At 38.9% G+C, this 20,467-nt stretch overlaps 1 protein-coding gene across 2 annotated transcripts in view; it reads right to left on the minus strand.

Moving 5' to 3' along the window:
* Positions 1-1,874: 1,874 nt before the first annotated feature.
* ZEB1 (zinc finger E-box binding homeobox 1) overlaps positions 1,875-20,467 on the minus strand; it is a 73,692-nt gene continuing 55,099 nt past the window's right edge. For both annotated transcript variants that reach the window (XM_053359418.1, XM_053359419.1), the window contains exons 4-9: positions 18,768-18,929; positions 15,865-16,067; positions 10,558-10,663; positions 7,384-9,194; positions 4,995-5,175; positions 1,875-4,426 (exon numbers count right to left, since the gene is read on the minus strand). In XM_053359418.1, coding sequence (XP_053215393.1) covers positions 3,837-4,426; positions 4,995-5,175; positions 7,384-9,194; positions 10,558-10,663; positions 15,865-16,067; positions 18,768-18,929 — 3,053 coding nt within the window. In that variant the 3' untranslated portion in view covers positions 1,875-3,836. The remainder of the gene's footprint in view (positions 4,427-4,994; positions 5,176-7,383; positions 9,195-10,557; positions 10,664-15,864; positions 16,068-18,767; positions 18,930-20,467) is intronic.

Below are 20,467 nucleotides of genomic sequence, written 5' to 3' on the forward strand. Positions count from 1 at the left end.
AATTTATTTCAGTATTTCAACTTTTTTTTTAGCTTGATCTTTATTGATCTGTTGCAACAGGGTGTTCTCCTCACCTGCAGGAGAGGAGGAGGAACGAGTATTTCAACTTTTGTATATTTTAAAGTAGTGTTGTCATCCCACCCATTTTATCTTTTTGTAAACTGTTTTGAGGGGTTTTTTTTTTGTTACAAATCAAGTGATGTATAGTTTATGAAATAAATACAATAATAAATGTGTGCACATGGTTGGAGACCTGCAGAACAGCCTAATCGTGCTTACTCAGAAGTAAGCCCTGTTGTGTTCAAAGGGCCTAACTTCCAGATAAATGTGCACAAGACTACAGCCTTAAGTAGAAAACTTTATTTGGATTCCCCCCTCTATTTTTAGAAGTATTTCCAGGTTCATAACTTATTTACTTTGCATTTCCCAAGTCAGCATTTGTAGAAAAAGAGGTCAAAAAAAGGACAAGTTATGGGGGTAGAAATTTTAAAATGAGGCATTAAGAGGTTTTGAAAAAGCATTTTCAGCACATATATAGAAGATAAAATGCAGTTACATGAAATACAAATTTAACTTTGGTTAAGAAGCCTTTAATACATTCTCACGTTATGTTCCAAACACATTCAATGCCAATTTACCTTTGTTTATTGTTGAGATACTAATTTCATGATTATGTCCAAGGAGAAGATCCTCAGCTTTTTACTTCAGTGAGTAGATTAGTTAAGCAGCCATTAACTCCTACCTCATTGGGAGCACATATCTTGCATGATGTTAAAAATAAATGCTCTTATGCAGGAACAGAACAACATATGTATGTATGTTAGTGGTATAGTGGCATGAAATGAAGTACATGATGCTCACTATGAAAATACTTTTGTGTAGAAAACAATGAACTGATAGTATTTTTTCCTTTTGATGTATGGAATGATTTTGACCATTTTAAAAAAAGGTAAAAAGGAAATATTCCAATTTTTTAAAAAAATGCATACAGCAGGGACATTAGCTCATTTCCTTTCAAAAGAGCTCAATGGTATTTGGCAGCAGGCGGATCAAACAAGGAAACAAAAATTATAATTTAGCAAGGTGCTACCTAGACCTTCCTGCTGATCTAGAAACCAAGGAACAACTCTATAAGGAGCAGTTTCCTAGTTGCTTCCACTTTAGTTGCTGACCTCAGAAAACTCACTAAACCACTCAAGTAATCCATTTGCCTACATACAACATATGCTTCTTCTAACAGACTTGTTTCCCCACCAAGCTCAAAGTGGTTATCTGCACCTAAGCAAAGTCTGAAGCAGTACATAGGCAACAGATTTTCAGGGATGCATTGGAGATCGGTCGCAGGTGGTTGCGGCAAACACACATTCATTTCTACATGCTGCCATGTTCTCCAGTCCAGTTATTATCTCGGGTTTTTGTGGTGCTTCAAAGTTGTCCCCAGGACAAAGGAAAGCAAGCTTCCAGAAGCATGTCAGATACTGCTGCTGTAGATAAGAGTGCATGCTTTTGTTTTTCTGTTGAGAGCATCTGTTGGCTAATGGTGGTAAGGATTCCCAACCCCCAACACAGCAGCAATTTTGAAAATTTAGAATGGGAAAGAATGGGAGCGTAGCAACAAAGGGGGAGGAATGCAAAAATTTCTCTCAGCCGTGAAGCTTAGTAAAGTTACTTTTTTCTTCACAGTAAAAATTCTTGCTTCCCTGTTTCTCCCATTACATTTCCACCTAACTATCAGTTCTGCAACTGAGGGGGAAGTCAGTCCAGTTGCTCTTGTGAAAGAAACAGGGCACACGCAGCCTCAGTGATGTCCTACGGGAATGTGCCAAACACCCCTCTTCCTGCTTTTATTTCTGCAATAATGACAGTAAATCAGGCTTGTTGACGCTTTTTATTGTGAGATGGGGAGTCTGGTAGAAAACTAGAAAATGACCATGATGTAACAAGGAACTTAAAAAAAAAAAAGTTTCAGATTTGTAACTCACATACATGAATACAGGAACAAATTGGCACAGAAATGTTAAACATTGTTCCCAACACTGTTTAGAAGATTATTCTATCTTGGCTTAGCTAAGGAAATGAGTGTTTTATGGTTAGGCTAAACTCTTAATAAAACGGCAGAGCATCATGCTATTAGTCATACAGTGAATTTCAAAATTTAAGAGCTTTATATTAAAAACTGGGAAAAGGTAAAATGAATTGATTGCGATTGTAAAATTGATACATTCCCGTTTTAATTCTTCTCTTCTACAGTCCAAGGCAAGTATAAATGTTAACATAACACTGTTAAATCAAATCTCAATGCAAGAGAACCAATTGCATCTCTACTTTAAATCTTATCAACTTTCCAAATTTTCATACTAAAATATATTATTGTATTAATACAAACTACAGTATTATACACTACACTGTGTAATAAATAAAGAAATATAAAAATAAGACACATAAATATAAAAGTTTTCTAAAACTAAAAAGGTACATATGTCAGTAAGAAGGGTATTAATACTGCCAGGTTTGAAAACATACAGTACAAAATGTTGCACAGATCTAAAAACTAAAAGAAATAAAATAATACTGATAGGTTAAAATCAGCTAACATTGTCAATAAATGGGGTCCAGAATAACTAACATTTGGAAACATTTATGAGCCCAATAACATATGATGTATGTGTCTGAAATTAAGTGAACCAATAAAACAAATTAAAAATTTCCCTTCGTAATTACTATAGAGAAATTCTCCAAGTAGGTAATTAAAGAAAAAATAATACTGAAGAATTGCATTATGAAATGTACCAGTGCTTTTACTTTTCTGATGGCTAAGTGTTCTTCCCCCATGATTTTATTTTATAGAAGTTCAATATAAATCAACAAATGCTAGTTATTGTAGGCCACACATTGGAGAAAGGCCGGTCAGAGCCTTTAAAATACTGAGAAATGGCACTTACAGCACACAAGGTCTTGCATAAGGCCAAAGGAGATACAAAGCTTCATGTCATATCGTTCATATTTTAAACTACATACTCCAGACACAATTACAAACACTGATTTTGACAACTTGGCTGTCCTCACCAGTATTAACACTGTTAGTCCCTGCAATCAGAACCCCACCACAATCTTTTCAAACTACATTTTCAACCACATGAGTAAGAAACTTCAATTCTTCTATCAGCTGCTTCCTTAAGGCTAACAATACACTTTAAATGAGAACATGTTCTACTAACAACATCTAAATGTTTTAAACTGCTACCTTCTAAGCTGAATTTACAAAGGTAGTCAAGCACTGTTTGGAACTGCATCATACCTTTCTGCTTAAGGGAATCTTGTAGTGCAGAAGTTCTCACATTTTAAAAATATAATAAAATACTGAAGCGGAATTAGCAGAATTGTTTCACTGATAAAATCAAAACAACGACAACAACATAAATCTCTCCCAATTGTACAGTTGAAAAATTGAACCAACATAAAGAAAAAAAAGAAAAATGATTTTTGTTTTAATACTGATAAAAACAAACTGATGTCCAACACATATCAAATAAAACATGTTTCCTACAACATGTTAAATATCTGCTTCCAAAGTCACCATGTTCTTCTAATCTGTTTCAGGTCACAAACTTGTTCCTAACTTTGAAAAGTGTGAAAAATTACTAGGTTTGAGGTTCAGGCACACCTGGATATATATATTTTTTATATTTTCTGTTTTTTTTTCTTTTTTGTTACACAGTAGTGAACAGGAATCACAGTGCACAAGCTACTGTGCTTCTATGAAAAGCATGTAGAGTACAGAACAACCTTCATTGCCAGCCGAGATTTCTCTGCCTTGTACAAAACCACACCATCAGTTAAGCTTTATTTGCTGCTGATTCTGACATTGGCTCCTCTTTCTGTATATCTTCTTCTTTAGCACTGCTTTCTTCATTTACAGCTTCCTTATCCTTCATGCTACCTTCACTTATTTCTTCCTCCTCTTCCTCCTCTTCGTCTTCCTCCTCCTCATCTTCTTCTTCCTCCTCCTCTTCTTCCTCCTCTTGTAATTTCCCACATTCTTTTCCTTTTGGCGGTTCCTCCTCCATCTCTTTGTCTTCCTCTTCCTCCTCCTCTTTTTCGCTGTCTTCCTCTTCCTCCCTCGTCAAGCTCTCTCTCTCATCGGAGTCGAGCTGCGAGGGGGAAGCCCCGGGCCCTGCGTGCTCATTACTTAGCCGCTCCTGCGCCGCCTCTTCCTGTTCTGTGCTGTCGCGTTCCTCAGCTTCCCTTTTGCAGTAGGAGTAGCGGTGATTCATGTGCTGGGAGTAGGACCCCGAGTGCGAAAAACGTTTGCCACATTTGTCACATTGGTAGGGCTTTTCTCCAGAGTGCAGTCGCATGTGTTCAATCAAATGATGCTTGTGTTTAAATGCCTTTTTGCAGATCCCACACTCATGAGGCCGCTTACCTGAAAAAGGAAAAACAATATAACTTCCAGGCGTGTGTGCTGGGACTCGATCACTGAACACACATACAGAGGTCCCATGATTTGTTTGGTCTTTTTGAACAATTTTGTTCACCGTTTCACTCAAAGACAAAACTAAACATGGCTAACACTTTGACCACTGATAAACCTCTTAAAGAGTGGAGAATGGGAGAGGCCTTTGGCTTCTAGTGTTACCTATAACTAACTGATCACTTTCTTTCTTGTTTTATCACTAGTCATATTCACTTTTTAAAAAAAAATTGCCTGTATTTAAATGAATTAGATACAACTTGTTATGTTCTTGTCTTGATCCATCAAGGCAGCTATATTGTCAGCCTTCTGTATCTGCAGTCAATGCAAATGGACACCTGGATGGGCAACCTTATCTGCACAATCTTGCTCCTCTGAACCCAATTTGGAAAGGCTGGAGATGCCTTTTTACGTGAATGGTGAGGCATATTCTCACCTGTGCCTGACTAATTGCCAATGACTAGAGTTGTCCCTGGATGGACGTAATAAACTCAACCCATGTACCTTCTTGTTCACATACCTGTGTGTTCATATTTATGTCTCAAGAGTGAGCTACTCTTCTGGAATATTTTGTCACACAAATCACAAGCATACATTCCATTTTCTGTCTTTCTCATCTTCTTCTTCGGTGGTGTGGAATCCGAATCATTCTGATCCTCTACATTTGATACACCTTCTGAGCTAGTGTCTTGTCTTTCATCCTGAGAAATCAAGGAACAACATTCTTACACCTGCTGAAATGCAGTGAACACAACAGGCAGTATGAAGTTATTTTTTTACGTTTTGGTAAGCTCGTTTAAATCTCAACCACATTTATGTAGCAACATCTCTCTCTTTTTATGAACCTACCATTCTAACTTTGCTAATAATTGGGGGCCATGAAGATTTAGGTTAACTAATTGCCTGATGTTCAGGCTTTCAAGTAGAACAGAGAAAGCTATTCTATAGTTAAGAAGGGAGACATCAAAGGCAAAAATGTTACAGACTAAAAAATTGTAAGAAGGCACTTCGGCAATGTGTTCATTTGGCTTTCTCAAATGTTTTTAGCAGTAGTGTATAGGTGCTCCATATTTCACTACTTTGATACCAGTTATGAAGAAGTAAAATGATTTTCCAATGTACTGTATGCGTTTAAAAGTTGTTTAATTTCACTCTCAATTATCTGCATATATTTCTAATGCATTGCCAATGAACCTGTGCTAAAAGTTCATTCTCAGCTATTAAGGCAAAACCCCCCAAAAGTCAATTCAATTCCAGCATTAATGATATCAACAAGCTAAAAAAAGGAGACTTTCTAGCAATGCATCTTAATAATAATGTGATCCCTACATAATCAGTCACTTAGAAACTGATTTCCCTCAGTAATTTAATAATTAGACCAGTGACACATATTAGCTGCATCCTACAACATATGGAAGAAGAGAAGAAGAGTTTGGATTTGATATCCCGCTTTATCACTACCCTAAGGAGTCTCAAAGCGGCTAACATTCTCCTTTCCCTTCCTCCCCCACAACAAACACTCTGTGAGGTGAGTGGGGCTGAGAGATTTCAAAGAAGTGTGACTAGCCCAAGGTCACTCAGCAGCTGCATGTGGAGGAGCGGAGACGCGAACCCGGTTCCCCAGATTATGTGTCTACGGCTCTTAACCCCTACACCACACTGGAGAACAAGGTACAAACAGCTGCTTGTGCATAAAAAGGAATATGGGGACTGGGTGTCTGGCCTGCCAGCATGTGCATCTAGCTCCCAGGATGTTAGGTGCATTACTGCATAGCAGACACTCATGTAGCAGTAAAAGCCTCCCCACCTGTTGCCTCATAACTAGACATCTACGCCTAGGTTGGCTTTTCCTGCCTGGACTGTGTGAAGACTCCGTGTTAGCAGCAGTCAGTTAGTTTTCTGTAACCAAACTACAGCTGGGATTGGTCCTTGCTAGAGAGAGTAGCACTTGTTGAGGTGTCTGTAGCACACCTGACTAATCACCAGGCTAGAGTTTATATAACCCAGGCATAGGCAAACTCGGCCCTCCAGATGTTTTGGGACTATAACTCCCATCATCCCTAGCTAACAGGACCAGTGGTTATGGATGATGGGAGTTGTAGTCCCAAAACATCTCGAGGGCCGAGTTTGCCTATGCCTGATATAACCCATTCACACTCACTGCCTTTGACTTCATCTGCCCTCATTGCCATTTAATCTGACTGGCTCTGGCAACAACATCATGGAATAACATCTTAGACACCTGCAAACAGAATCATATGGCTTATTCGGCTGATTAAAAGGCTAAAAGGCATTGGGCTAAATGATGGAGACGGAATATGGCACTATAATCAAGCAGTAACCAGAGAATTGTAACAATATAAAAAAGCCACGAAACAATGCAATTATTGGGCAGATCAGTATTTTGCAGTAGCATGCACATTTCTTTAGGAATGATCAAAATTAGAGAATATTCAGTACAGGGCTAAGAATTTGGTTACATAATTAGAAAATGCAGGAATTGATTGTTAAAATACGCCCAAAAATATTTTGGAATGTGCCTCAGAATATAATGGACACAGGTCAAAGTTGTGTAACATTACCATTGTAGAGGTTATGATAAGTCACGTTGTGTAGGCATGGCCACATGGAAAAGGAAATTGCAATACCAGACTCAAATTCTTGTCGTCATCTGCATCTAGTCCACAGTAAAGCTAAATGGTGTCTGGCGTATGGAATGAAAGGCCTTGCTTACATTAAGTGTGAGGTATTTGCACAGAAAATTTATTCTAACTCGTATTAGCTAAATGCAGCTAGTCAGAATAATCTAATATTAGCAAAATGAACACTTCATTTTCCCCACCTTATTTTGTGACTTTATGTGTTTGCCTCATTAATTAAAATACATAATCATATATTGGTTCAGGTACCTGACTTCCATTGGCCTGCATCTGTTTTGGTGTTTCTTGAACTGTAGGGTTAACGGTGGTTGAATACGTATAAGCTACCTGTGGGATAAGAATGGTTTGCTTATTGGCAGCAAGAGCTCGTAAGCATGGAACACTGTTCTGGTCAGCAATGGCAACAATTGTAGGTAACTGGGCAGTGACTGTAGGTATAGCAATATTAATGGGATTGGCACTTGGTGGGATTACATTTACAACTGGTTCAGAGTCTGTAATACTGCTGTCCTTTTGCGGTTCTTTTTTTGCACAAGTCAAGTTCAATGGTTCTTCTTGGACAGAATAAGCACTGTTCTGGTAAACACTAGTTATAGTAGATCGCTCTAATGTTTCTCCATGTTGCTTTGGTAGTGAAAGGTCAAGAGGTTCTATTTGTGGCTCTTCCTGGACACCTTCATTAAGGTACACGTAACCCTGTGAATTTCTAGATGAAGAGAGGTTAAGGGGTGATGGGGATGCTGTGTTACTCCGTGAACCATTCTGAGCTGATCCTGTTGATACAGTCTGCGGTTTATCTACCTTGAGGGAGCTTTCAGAATTAGACGTGCTGTCCTGGTGTTCATTTGCCGTTTCCAGTCCTGCGCGGTCATCATTATCCACAGAATTTTTTAGTTTGTCAGGTTCAGGGGAAGATGGTCCTGATGATGGTACAGAAATTTGGCCAGCTTGCATTTTTTCAAACCACTTTTTTACTACATCCAATGGCAAATTGACCGAGTCGGCAATTTTTGAGAGCTCTTCTGAGCTTGGTTGTGCATTTAATGCATAATAGGCTTTTAGAATGGATAAAAGGTTTTTTAGAGGGGGTTGGCCAGGAGATAGATTAGCCTCCCCTGTTTCTGGTGAAACATAGGGTTCGGACTTCTCAGCTTCTGCACCGCTGAGCTGAGATGGCTGAGTGGGATTTCTGATATCATAGTGCTTTGATTCTTGAAGTGCATTGGATTCTCCTGGGCAGTCGTCACGAAGAAGGCAAGTGCTATCATTGGTCTCTCCATCAAAGCTTTTTTCTTTCTCCGATTTCACCCTAAGATCTTCTGGCAACTTTTCGATTTTGCAGCTGTTTGTTGGGGCGGGGTTTTCTTTTTTCAGATTCTGTGGCACAACCTGAAGTTGACTAGGTTGCTCCAAACTGTAGTTGATGATAATTTTGGTTGTCCCATCTTGATCAACCAAAGGAAGACTGATAGCTGAAATGAGGGAATGTCCAGCTTGCTGTATGGATGCAGTGTTGATTGTTTCTTGTTCTTTGGATGTAAGAAGATTGGCGTGACTGTTCTCCAACACTTGTTTTATTACATTGCCATCAACGGCAACTTTAAGTACATTTTGAATGTCACTTAAGTTGATACTTATTGGAGACACCAGACCAACGGTTGGCAAAACAACAGCTTGCACCACACCCTGAGGAGAACTGGTTGCCTGTAATGGGCCACCACCACTAAAAACCCCGTTTTGCAAAGGGGCTGAACAGTTGATTCCTGAAGCAACCACTATGGGCTTGAATTCATAATCCACAGGTTCAGTTTTAATTTGGTTAATGGGGAGCTGTTCTTGTAACGGCTTATTCTCTATCTTTTGTCGTACTTGTGGTCTTGCTGGGCTACCCGGCGATGCAGAAAGGGAAGGGGAAGAGCACTGAGATGTCTTGAGCCCTGATCGTGCCCGGCCATTCACAGGCACCAAACCAATACATTTCTTACTGCTTATGTGAGAGCTGTAGGAACCAGAATGGGAAAAACGTTTCTTGCAGTTTGGGCACTCATATGGCTTCTCTCCTATAGAGGTATAAAAAAAGAAAGAAAAAAGCCATTATAATCTAGGAATCTGAACTAATAAATTATAGCTTGGATTGAAAGAGTCTAGAAGGAGAATAGCTGCAAGCACAAGAGCTCACACACTGCTACAAAAAAGTATGCTCTACAGCAATCATGCTTCCATAAGATATGGAACACTTTGTATGTAGCTTCACTTTATTTGCACAACACTCTAACTTGCATCAGCAGAAAGTGCTTTCCACATGTGAAAGGACACCTTGGATCCGGCGCAATATCTGCTCAGCAGCTCCTCAAAATCTACAGATGCAAAACTAATGATAAGCCAATTCATCTGCACACATATACTACCCTTTCTAGTAACTTTGCAGCAAAGCCTTCAAAAAACAATGCAAAAGGCACAATCCAATTAATGTTAGCTATCACTAAATCCCCTCAATGGTACTTAAACATTTAACTATGCATTTTCTCTCCAAAGGTAGGGATTTAATCACTACTAATTTTTTCTGGACTGTACTACATTTTCTATGGGGAAAATAATCAAGATTTCACACATTTATAAAATCTGCACATCATCTAAGATAAGTGTCCAAAAGCTCATCTGTTCAGCTAAACCAATAAATGGCATTGTACACCCCCCACGCCAGAAAAGGGCAAAAGAAGTTTTTTTAAAGGCAAAATCCAAGAAATGGATGGCATATGACAGCTATAGCTGCATGAACCAAACATTTAACCAGCAGAAAGAAAATAGCTGCGCTTGCCGTTCCATAAATGCTTGCTCCAGAGGTAATACAGTACTTTATCTCAGGTAGGATCTATAACAGTCCTTGTGGTTTTGCTTGCAGAAGCTGATGCACAGATTGAACATCATATTTGGATGTTATTTGTATTTTCTCATGCAAGGTATAAAACAGAGTGGCTGGGGAAACCCAGCCAGATGGGTGGGGTATAATAAAATTATTATTATTATTATTATTATTATTATTATTATTATTATTATTAGCCATGAATAGAAAATACCTTTGGATACAACCCAACAGCAATAAGTATAAACTTTAAAATCACCACTTCTCAGTACCAACACTGGCTATCCAATGGCTGAAACAACTTAGTGCCACCTTACAATTTAGCCAGAACAAGGGTCATACAGTCGAAGAACAGCTTTGATAATGTACAGTAAACCTTCTCTATTGAGCCTCCTTAACATATTTTATGTGCTCTCACTATATCTTACCTAATTGCTGACAAATTATGTTGAACACACCAAAACACATAATTTATGCTGCAGGCTATAATTTGGTATAGTTTTAACATAGCAAGTGGTATGCAACAGTTTATACTGACAAGCAGGACTTAAGATATTTACCACTGTGGATTCGTAGGTGTTCCTTTAAGTGATGTTTATATTTGAAAGCTTTTCCACATTCAGTGCACTTGAATTTTCGGTTACCACTAGATTGAGTTACATGTCTCTGTAAGACAGAATGTGGATATCAATCAGAAGATAAAGAGAAAACAGGTATAACAAAACACACAAGTGAGGAATATCTCATTTGCAATAGAAAAAAAGATAAAATTTTAATAGAGTTAAAAAAAAATCATCAGGTGATTGAAGATATTGCTTGTGAAATACAAACTAGCAAGAAAACGGGTGAGCAAAGTTAGAAAAATAAGCCACAAAATAATTTTGCCCTCTATCAAAATTTCAGGTAGAGACTGTATTGGCATTTTACATGTCTAGGAAATTCAACAAGGCATTCCCTTATTCTATTTGTAAAAGACATCCAAAGAATCTGGGTTATGAGACAAAGAAACATTAAAGCCTGTTTAAATTTTAATTATTTGACTTGATTTTTCCATTTACATGCTTCCGGCTCTTACTGTTGGCCTCGAATTCCTTTATGTAACGACATCACAGGGCTGCTCTAGGGAAGATGGTCCAGTAACAAATGCACTCAGTCACAAATCATTCTCCAAATAAATACACAGAAATCATATTTCAAAAGTTAGTAGAGCTCACATATAACTAATAATCAGCATTAATAAGTTATGTTGAAGCCATGTAACTATCTTGTAAAAAAAGAGAACCAGTCAACACATTCTAAAATATTTGCAATATGATTTAGCCCTTAAGGTCCCTTTTTAGGACTCAACAGATAAGACATGGAATTGAAATATTTATGCAAGAGTTGTCTTTGTAGTAGGTAATGTTTTTACCATTCAGTGGAAAATTTGTTCTTTCCTGCATTTAAAATGTTTTTATTAAGCACACACTAACTGGATTCAGCTAAGTTCAAAGTTACATAAGACTTAAGATTCCAGAAATCCTTGTCTACCTTGATACTCGAGAAACTTTCTGGAAATAAAAAAAAGATGTATCAAGCAGCTTTCAACCTTTATACTGTATAATTCACTTTGATCTGAGCTGCTCAAGTCAAGTTTGCACAATTCAAAGGTGCCCAGGGCTCCAGTCTGCATTTGGTAGAAGCTGTATATGCTCATTCATGACTACTCAAAATAGTATTCCACAAGGCTGGTAGGTATGAGAAAATACATGCAATTCTGCCAATGAAGTGGAACATTTTTGCCCCCCATCTACTATAATTCGTTGCACCAACAAGGGGTCCAGGGAAAACAATTCTATGAAATGGAACAAAACAATGGAGTCCCATTGCCCAGCTCACTGCAATATTAGGAAAAACAGCCCATAGCTGGCATTGAAGTGAATGTACAGGGCAATATGCAGAATTGTCTTGTTATTGGGGTGAATTTGCTTATTAAAAAAGAAATGCAGTTCACAGCAAACATGTTATCATGAAACACACAAAAAAAAAATTGTGCAAAGGTACTATTTTACTAGGTTATATACTAGTCCTAATTTATTGAATCACAAGCCAGTCTTGCAAAGCCCCATTAATTTGGGGACATAGATTAATTTCCCCATTGAACTTTACAGTGCTTATTTATGGATTTTTGTATCCCTATAAATGCTCATCTGAATTAGGCATTTTGCTAAAGTTTTGCAGTGAAATGTCCCCCATTAACTTTAATGGAACAGGACTGGACCGGCAGTTTGCATGGCAGACTCTTCAGTGCAGCTTTCCAACAGAGAACAAACAAGTGAAGGTTCCTGATATGAAATTGTGACCCACAGCTATGGATCCCCTAACAGATACCAGGAGGCAGAGAAAATCCATGAAATATTGCAGGCAGCTATAAATAATTAAAATAAACTGGCTGTTTGCTAACTACAGCACAACAGAGGGATCAACTTTGTGTTAAAGGCAGTAAGACATCAAAAGCATGAGTTACTATTCAGCCCTTTAATAAGTTTAGGTGCTGCTCTCATCACCATAATCACAATAGCAAAGTGAGGTGAATCGTTATATATACGGCCTCGGCCCAGTATACCTGAAGGAGCGTCTCCAGCCCCATCATTCAGCCGGGACACTGAGGTCCAGCTCCGAGGGCCTTCTGGTGGTTCCCTCCCTGTGAGAAGTGAGGTTACAGGGAACGACGCAGAGGGCCTTCTCGGTAGTAGCGCCCGCCCTGTGGAACACCCTCCCATCAGATGTCAAGGAAATAAACAAATATCTGACTTTCAGAAGACATCTGAAGGCAGCCCTGTTTAGTGAAGTTTTTAATGTTTGATAATTTATTTTTAATATTTTGTTAGAAGCCGCCCAGAGTGGCTGGGGAAACCCAGCCAGATGGTCAGGGTATTAATAATAATAATAATAATAATAATAATAATAATAATAATAATAATTCCCCCAGTTGTATAAATGAGACTGGGATCTGGACTTGCCAAGGGCCAAGTAATGGTTCAAACAGATAGTGCTCGGCAATCAATCAATCAATCAATCAATCAGGCTTACAAATGCTCTATATGCCCAATAGGGCATTATTTATATCTTACAAAGAGGCCTCTGCTGAGTCCAAAAGTTATTTTAAAAGAAACCATTCAGCCCAGAAGTTGGGGTTTGGGGTATGTGTGCAAGGAAACAACTTCATTGCTCCCCCCGCCCCCGTCTTTGCTCAATTCACCACTCAATTCATGGTCCTGCCCATGATGACAATCACATTTTCAGCTGTTGTTGGGTGGCATTTTTCTGTTTAAACTCATAAGACTGCAGAGGGAGGACAGGAAGCATAACCCTCACTCTGACTTTGTGGCTTGAGACGTTTTCCTTCTGGAGTACTGTGGGATGCCCAAGAGAACCAGGAATCACCAGCAGCAGTAAATCTGCCCCACCTCAACACATTGCCACTCCCAAATCCAGCCCAAGAACAAAATAGTGAAGTATGTGTGTGAAAGGCATTTTGCCCAACACTAAATCAAACATTGTCGTGACTATGAAACTTAAATTCCTAAGGGCATGGAAGAGACATACTGTCCTTATACTTTTTATAAGACCACTCTTATACTTTTTAGGCAGGGAAAACATGTGCCAGAAGAACTTGGAGCTAATGAGAAGCAGTGTTTCTGGTCTCTAGGTAGCTGTTCCACCTATGCACATTTCTTCCATGCTGAGGGCCACATAGTGGTCCCCAGGTGATCACACCTGGAGCACATTGATGCTGCCACTGAGTTAACAATATATAAGGCAGAGCACACAGGGAGACCTCTGCACTATGTGAACAACGTAGACATGGAAGACTTGTTTTCATGTCACAAATCATTGTGACTCACACAAGTCACAATGGCTGCATATATATATATCTGGTACTCAGTCCCCAAACAGGAGCACTTGGCAGGCCATGCAATGTCAATAAGCAATACAGTAATTCTGCAAATTGCAGATAAAATGCAAGCTGGCTTCTAGACGATAAAGGCTCATAACTTTTAAGTGATTTAGCAACTCAGTTGTATTTCATATATACATTCCAACTCTTACTGGGCATTGCTATAAATAAATGAGAAGGAATCATAATAAATAGCAAAGTCATTCTTGGCAAGTCACCCTTGTTAGAATGCCACGTTCTTAAAAAGGTTTCTTGGGATCCCTTTGTCAGAGATTCATGACAAGAAAGCATTTTGTCAGGCTTCCAATGTCAAGGATAATGGACTTGGAAGAAATTTTGAAACACCTACTTTATGAATCAGGAAAATGCAAGTGAAGCTATGCTACAAATGTGCAAGCAGTAAGAATATCTATCATCTATCTATCTATCTATCTATCTATCTATCTATCTATCATCTATCTATCTATCTATCTATCATCTATCTATCATCTATCTATCTATCTATCTATCTATCTATCTATCTATCTGTCTGTCTGTCTGTCTTTAGGAATATATAGAAATATTTATAGAAATATATGTATATTCCTGTTTATGTAAATATGATATTTGAAGCAGAAGTTACTAGCCACAAACCCATCTAAGAAATATGCAAAGTTCACATATTTCGGTTGCTTCCAAACTTAGAACAAACCACACTGAACCAATAAAAATGAGTAGTTTATTTATTTATCTATTTAATTTACTAAATATTTACTGCCATTCATCTGAGGATCACAGGGCAGCTGACAGTATTCTGCCACAAAGTTTGAATTTTCTTGCCACAAGTTACTGTTTTTCTTAAACATATTATGCGGTTGCCCTAAACCATTAGTCTTAAGAGGGGAAATGTCCAGTAGAAATGTTAGAATGCAGCACAGTAGCCTTGCGAGGGGTGGGGGTTGCTCTGAAAAACAGATATTCATCTTTTAATAAATAAAAAATATTATCTATTTTATGTTGACCAGGTGTTGGCGGCTGACCATATTATTTGCAAGACACTGTGTATTGTTTGTATATTGGCTGCCTGCCAGAACATCTCTGAGGTGTGATATCTATACAACAATCTGCAATCACTCGTGCAATTGCTGTAGTGGCATCTGCATGGTGTCAGGAGCAGCGATGGCCCCAGGTTACTCATCTCTCATGATTTTAGTTTTACAACGTGCTTCACTGCTCTACATCATGGGTGGTATCATTTCACAGCTTTATTAGTGGAGATATTTCTCTAAGTCTTTCCCTTCTGTAACTATCAACACCTTTCCCCTACAGAACTTGGTTTAACAAAAGTTATCACATCACCTGCCCTCTCTTGTTATCTGTGACTAGTATGCCGATAATTCTCTATACGAAGCCCTGAGGCTTTTGTTCAGCAACAGAATCCAGAAATGAGCAAGAGAAAATAAACGTAAGATATTAGTGTTATTTTCACCTAAGGATTCTAATAAAATCATCTTAGCCCAGTCATGCAGCCAATACAAAACGCCCTGGTAAACATGCTTTGCTAAAAGCTGTTATAGTCTGGATTCAACTAAGTAGGTATGTTAACGGGAGCCAGTGCAATGGGTCCTGCTATAGGGCAATAGGGCTCCCTGCTTTCCTTCCTTTGAGTTGCTCCCCAGTTGGCTCTGGGGATACGGAGAAACACCACAACAGTGCATAAGGGCAGAAGAGGAGACCGTCCCATTGGGCAAGCTGGAATTTTTACATTGATAGAACTCTCAGAACACAACATCACATTGCTCCTGTTATTCTAATAGCACATTGTTGAATATATATCAAGGCAAGTACACTCTAAACACACTTGTATATGCAAGTATACTCAAATGAACACAATACCAAAATCATTTAAGTTTCAGACAGTGCATTGGATGTGAACTTTATCACTTACTTGATCTCTTCCTGATTTATGTGATGTCATATGGCGTTCAAGTTGTGTTCTATATGCAAACGTGTAACTGCATAAGGAGCAACTAAAGTTATCTTCATTTTTTTCATGGCGATATTTAATGTGTTCTTTCAGAGAGGTAAAGCGTTTGTACCCTCTATCACAGTAAGGGCATGTAAGCAGCTGGGAAAATGCATCCGGCGTGCCTGAAGAAGAACAAGGAAACATTTTAGGGGGCTAATTATTGCAGCATAGTGTATAAACAAATGAATCAGTACATTTAGGGCAACATCCAAAACCGTTCACCTGGAAATCCACTTGCACAATGGGACTCTTGGTTTTCCTCCCCTCCCTCCAGTTCAACATACACCCCAACCCGAAGAGCAGATTTGGGAGTGCACAGGGGAAGGGAAAAGCCCTGTTGTGTAGGTAGATGCCTGCTTGCACTGCCCCGACTCTTACTTTAAGGATATAAATTGTAAATAGATATCTAACAAGTTCTGAATTTCTTAGGATAGCCTTGATGAATGGTGAAATGACCCAATAGCAATGGGAAAGGAAATTCTACACCCACACTGACACATACCCTACTATAGCACAAATGCCATTTTGTACATATCCAGTCAGAAGTCCTAATTACTTTAGTGATGCTTACTCCCAGGTACGTGGGTACAGGATCACTCTAAGTTCCTTTTAAAACTGACTCAAAGCTTCCAAGTCACTCACCATAGCTCTTCAACTGTTCGTTTTCATATTTTGATCAGGGCTAACTCACAATAACTTTGTGGGGGTTTTACCAAACACTTCTAATTTCTTTATAAAAAAATACAAACTGGCTACGAATACTAGTAAAGCTAGCCAACCCTTTAAAAGGTAGTTTTATTTTGAAGACATTTCACAGTGGTTAATACTAAGGTTCTTTTTATAGAGTACCATAAAAAGGCACTTCCTATTAATTTGGAATTTACTGCTGTAAATTACCATCACATAAAATTTCAAAAGAACTTGATATGGTTCATTCCATATCAAGTGATCCAACTTTTTACCTCGTGTCATCCAATTTTCTTAATATTGGGTACACTTGTTGAATGATCAAAACTAAATTTAAATCTAAATTTTTAATTTTTCATCTCATCCCATTTTTGACTTATGAGGGTTTGAAATTTCAAAAAATTGAACTCAAAAACAGGATGAGATGAAAAAATTAAAAATTTCTATTTAAACTTAGTTTTGATCATTCAACAAGTGTACAAAATATTAAGAAAACTAGATGACATGAGGTAAAAAAAGTTGGATCACTTGATATGAAATTACCCGTGTACTAGACACCGTAAAGTATAGTTTGGCAAGGACCTTATCCACAGGTATACAATCAGACATGGTGGAAATCTGAGATCAGATTACTTGACTTCCCCAGTCCCCAGCCCTTAAAAGAAGCCATGGGGACAGGGAGCTTTTATGGTGGCTGAGCCCCTCTGCACCTTCCAATGTGCTAGAAAGAAGAGCAGGCCTCCATCTCCCCAACGCTCTTCCCTTCCTTTTCCTCAAAATGCCCCAGAGCCATTCATAGGAAAGAAAGAGCCCATGCTTCAGCTTACAGACATCAGCAGAAATGCTTTCAGGAAAGAAAAAGAAGGGGGACCCTACCGCTGACTTGTAAGTTTGGAAGATTGGATGTGTGTTTTGCTTTTTCCTTGGTGGATGTTTGGGATGGGTGGATTTGTGTGTGTGTGTGTGTGTGTTCAGTGGGGTGATTAGGGCTCGTCTTCGGCCTGCCCTTTTTAAATACAGGGGTTATGTGCCCTCAGCCAGTGTGGTGTAGTGGTTAAGAGCGATAGACTCGTAATCTGGGGAACCGGGTTCGCTTCCCCACTCCTCCACATGCAGCTGCTGAGTGACCTTGGGCCAGTCACACTTCTCTGAAGTCTCTCAGCCCCACTCACAGATTGTTTGTTGTGGAGGAGGAAGGGAAAGGAGATTGTTAGCCGCTTTGAGACTCCTTCGGGTAGTGTTAAAGCGGGATATCAAATCCAAACTCTTCTTCTTCTTCTTTTCAACCTCCTCATAACTTTAACTCCCTGAAGCTGCTACACTGTGTGTGTGTGTGTGTGTTTCCTTTCTTAAAAAAATGAGCTCCACAGGAGCTAGTTCAGTCAAGAAAATGGTGTGGGGAAATACTCCCTCCCAGTGCCACACTCTGATTAACTTTGGATGCCTTCCTGTGGCTGCGTTAAAAGAAAAAAATTAAAGGTTCTCCGGTATTGCATATGATTTGGTCTTAAGGAGGACATGAAAGGGGGAAAGAGGAAGTGCAGATGGGAGAGGCTGTTCTATTTTCCACATTGGGCATTGCTCTTTCAATTCCTACTTTTCAGCAAAGATCCTTCTCACCAGCATCGGCTTGTAGGGCCGCTTCCACCTTATTCTGCCCTATGCAACTGTTACTCTTTCCACCACTGCTTTTAAGTCCATGCTCCCTATTGAAACCATGCAGTTTCTTACACCCTGCACAAGGCTGGCACTAAACAAACATTACAACAATAATGACTGAGAGGACCAGTCCTGCCCCTGTAAATGTATGTCAGTTACAGTGGCATTTAGCACATGGACTTAGAAGAAAGAATCTATGTGCTTAACCCTAATGACTAGTAAGTACATCAGATTTAATTTATAACAGAGTATTAATATATGGAGAATATGAGAAACACACAGGATATTCTAATGATAAATAAAATTTTAACACAAAGGTTATATTTTGGATTTTGACTACATTTTAAAGCCTATGGTTTTTTTCTGTGGAAATGCCATCATTCATACTTTTTATTTCAAAATGGAAGCCAGTGTATACAGCGCTTGCTTCCAATAACACAATTTTACAAATTACAGAAAACAGAAGTAATATTAACCATTTTCATCCTGGCCACTGGCTTCTGGTGTTCCTTGTCTTTGATCCTCCTCAGGTGCTTCAGGGTAGATAACTGCTGTATCGTCTTGTTGCAGAAATTCTTCAACATTAGGGTCATGATTTTGTTCATTTTCTGCATCAGAATCACATTCATCTTCTTTTACTAGAAGTAAAAGACAATTTGTGAAGAATGAGAGGATTTCAGTAACAGATATGAGAATTCAGCTTTCATTTTTAAAGGAGAGACATGTCACAGCCTTCATAACTATGGAGAGAAGCTTGAAAACATGCAGACAATGATATAAAAGTCTGGGCCAAAGTCTGAAAGCTGGAACAAATAACTCTTTATTTCTCCCTTTTTAAAATACTGCCAAGGCTTGAAGCAGCATTACAGTAGCTGCAGCAGCTCTTGAAGAGAACTACAATGCCATATAGGAGTTCTTGAAGGGAACTAGCCGTGTTCTTAGCCATACAATGTCTTAAGTCTGTGCGGCTGAAAATGGTGGAGGGAGGCTGGGGGAAAAGGGCTCCCTTTTGCTTCCTGCGATGCCACTGCTTCCAAACCACTGCCAACGGCAAGGTAAGGGGAGAAAGCATGTTACTGGGACGGCGGCAATAGCTTTGAAACTTGCAGGAACATAGTAACTGGTGGTGGTTTGGTGACATCTTTCTGAACTCTTGGGATTTTTCATGAGAACACAGAAAAATCCTGACATGCCAGAGGAAAGCCCCCAGTGTTCCACTCATCACTACCTTCTTGATATCTCATTCCCTGCTTACCTTCCCTTTAACGCAGGCCTCCGGCTCCTATACGAATCTTTGCCCCAGGTCTCATAGGAGAGAAGGCCTTAGCAGTGTAGAAATAGTTCATGCAACTCGCAAACTGGAGTTCATTATATTATTAAGTGATTTGCATATAAACCTCCACACTCTCTGCATCCTGAGCTAATTTGGCAAGTCTTTATCCATATGCCTCCTGATCTAAAAGAGGGCTACCTCCTTCTCCATGGGCCCTCTCCACCCAAGATTAGGCCCATGGTTTTTTTCTGTCCTGGCACATTGCTTATAAAACTCCCTTCTGAAAGAAAGCCTGCAAGATACAATCCATAAGGACTGTTAGAACAATGGTAGTTTTTTGTTCTGCCAGGCCTGTAGAATGTTGATTTTAATTCTGACTGCTGGGTGTATTGTTAATTTTAAATATTGCTGCTACTGGCTGGTTTATTTTTAAACTCTTCCTTGAAAAAGCAGGAAGAGAAACAAAACTGTAAAAAACAAGCACACCCATGAAAGATGCTAAAAAGACATGTTGCATACACCCCCCCCTTGCCTTTTCAAAAATGGCTAACCTCACTTTTTAACCTAAATCAATCTTTGAAAAACTCAGTTTAGAGCACTGGAAGAAGAAACAGCAACAATCTAGCAGCTCCAATTACCTGTATAGAGTCTATTTAAAAGGCACTCTTTGGCATCACAGTGCAAAATGTATATTCATGCATGCAACACTTCCTTTTCATAGCTAAGTATGGGAAGTACAGCATGTGTAGGAGTTTGTATTGTGGTAGAGAAATTTCTGTTTCTTTTTGCTTACTTCCTTTTTTTATCCTTTTAACACTTCGGTAATTGCATTTTCAAATACATCTCTATATCCCCAGAATATTAACAAGAGCTTGCAGTATGAATAATAATTATGGGAGACAA

The sequence above is a fragment of the Podarcis raffonei genome, chromosome 12 (genome assembly GCF_027172205.1).
Source record: "Podarcis raffonei isolate rPodRaf1 chromosome 12, rPodRaf1.pri, whole genome shotgun sequence".
In the NCBI taxonomy this organism is placed as follows: domain Eukaryota; kingdom Metazoa; phylum Chordata; class Lepidosauria; order Squamata; family Lacertidae; genus Podarcis; species Podarcis raffonei.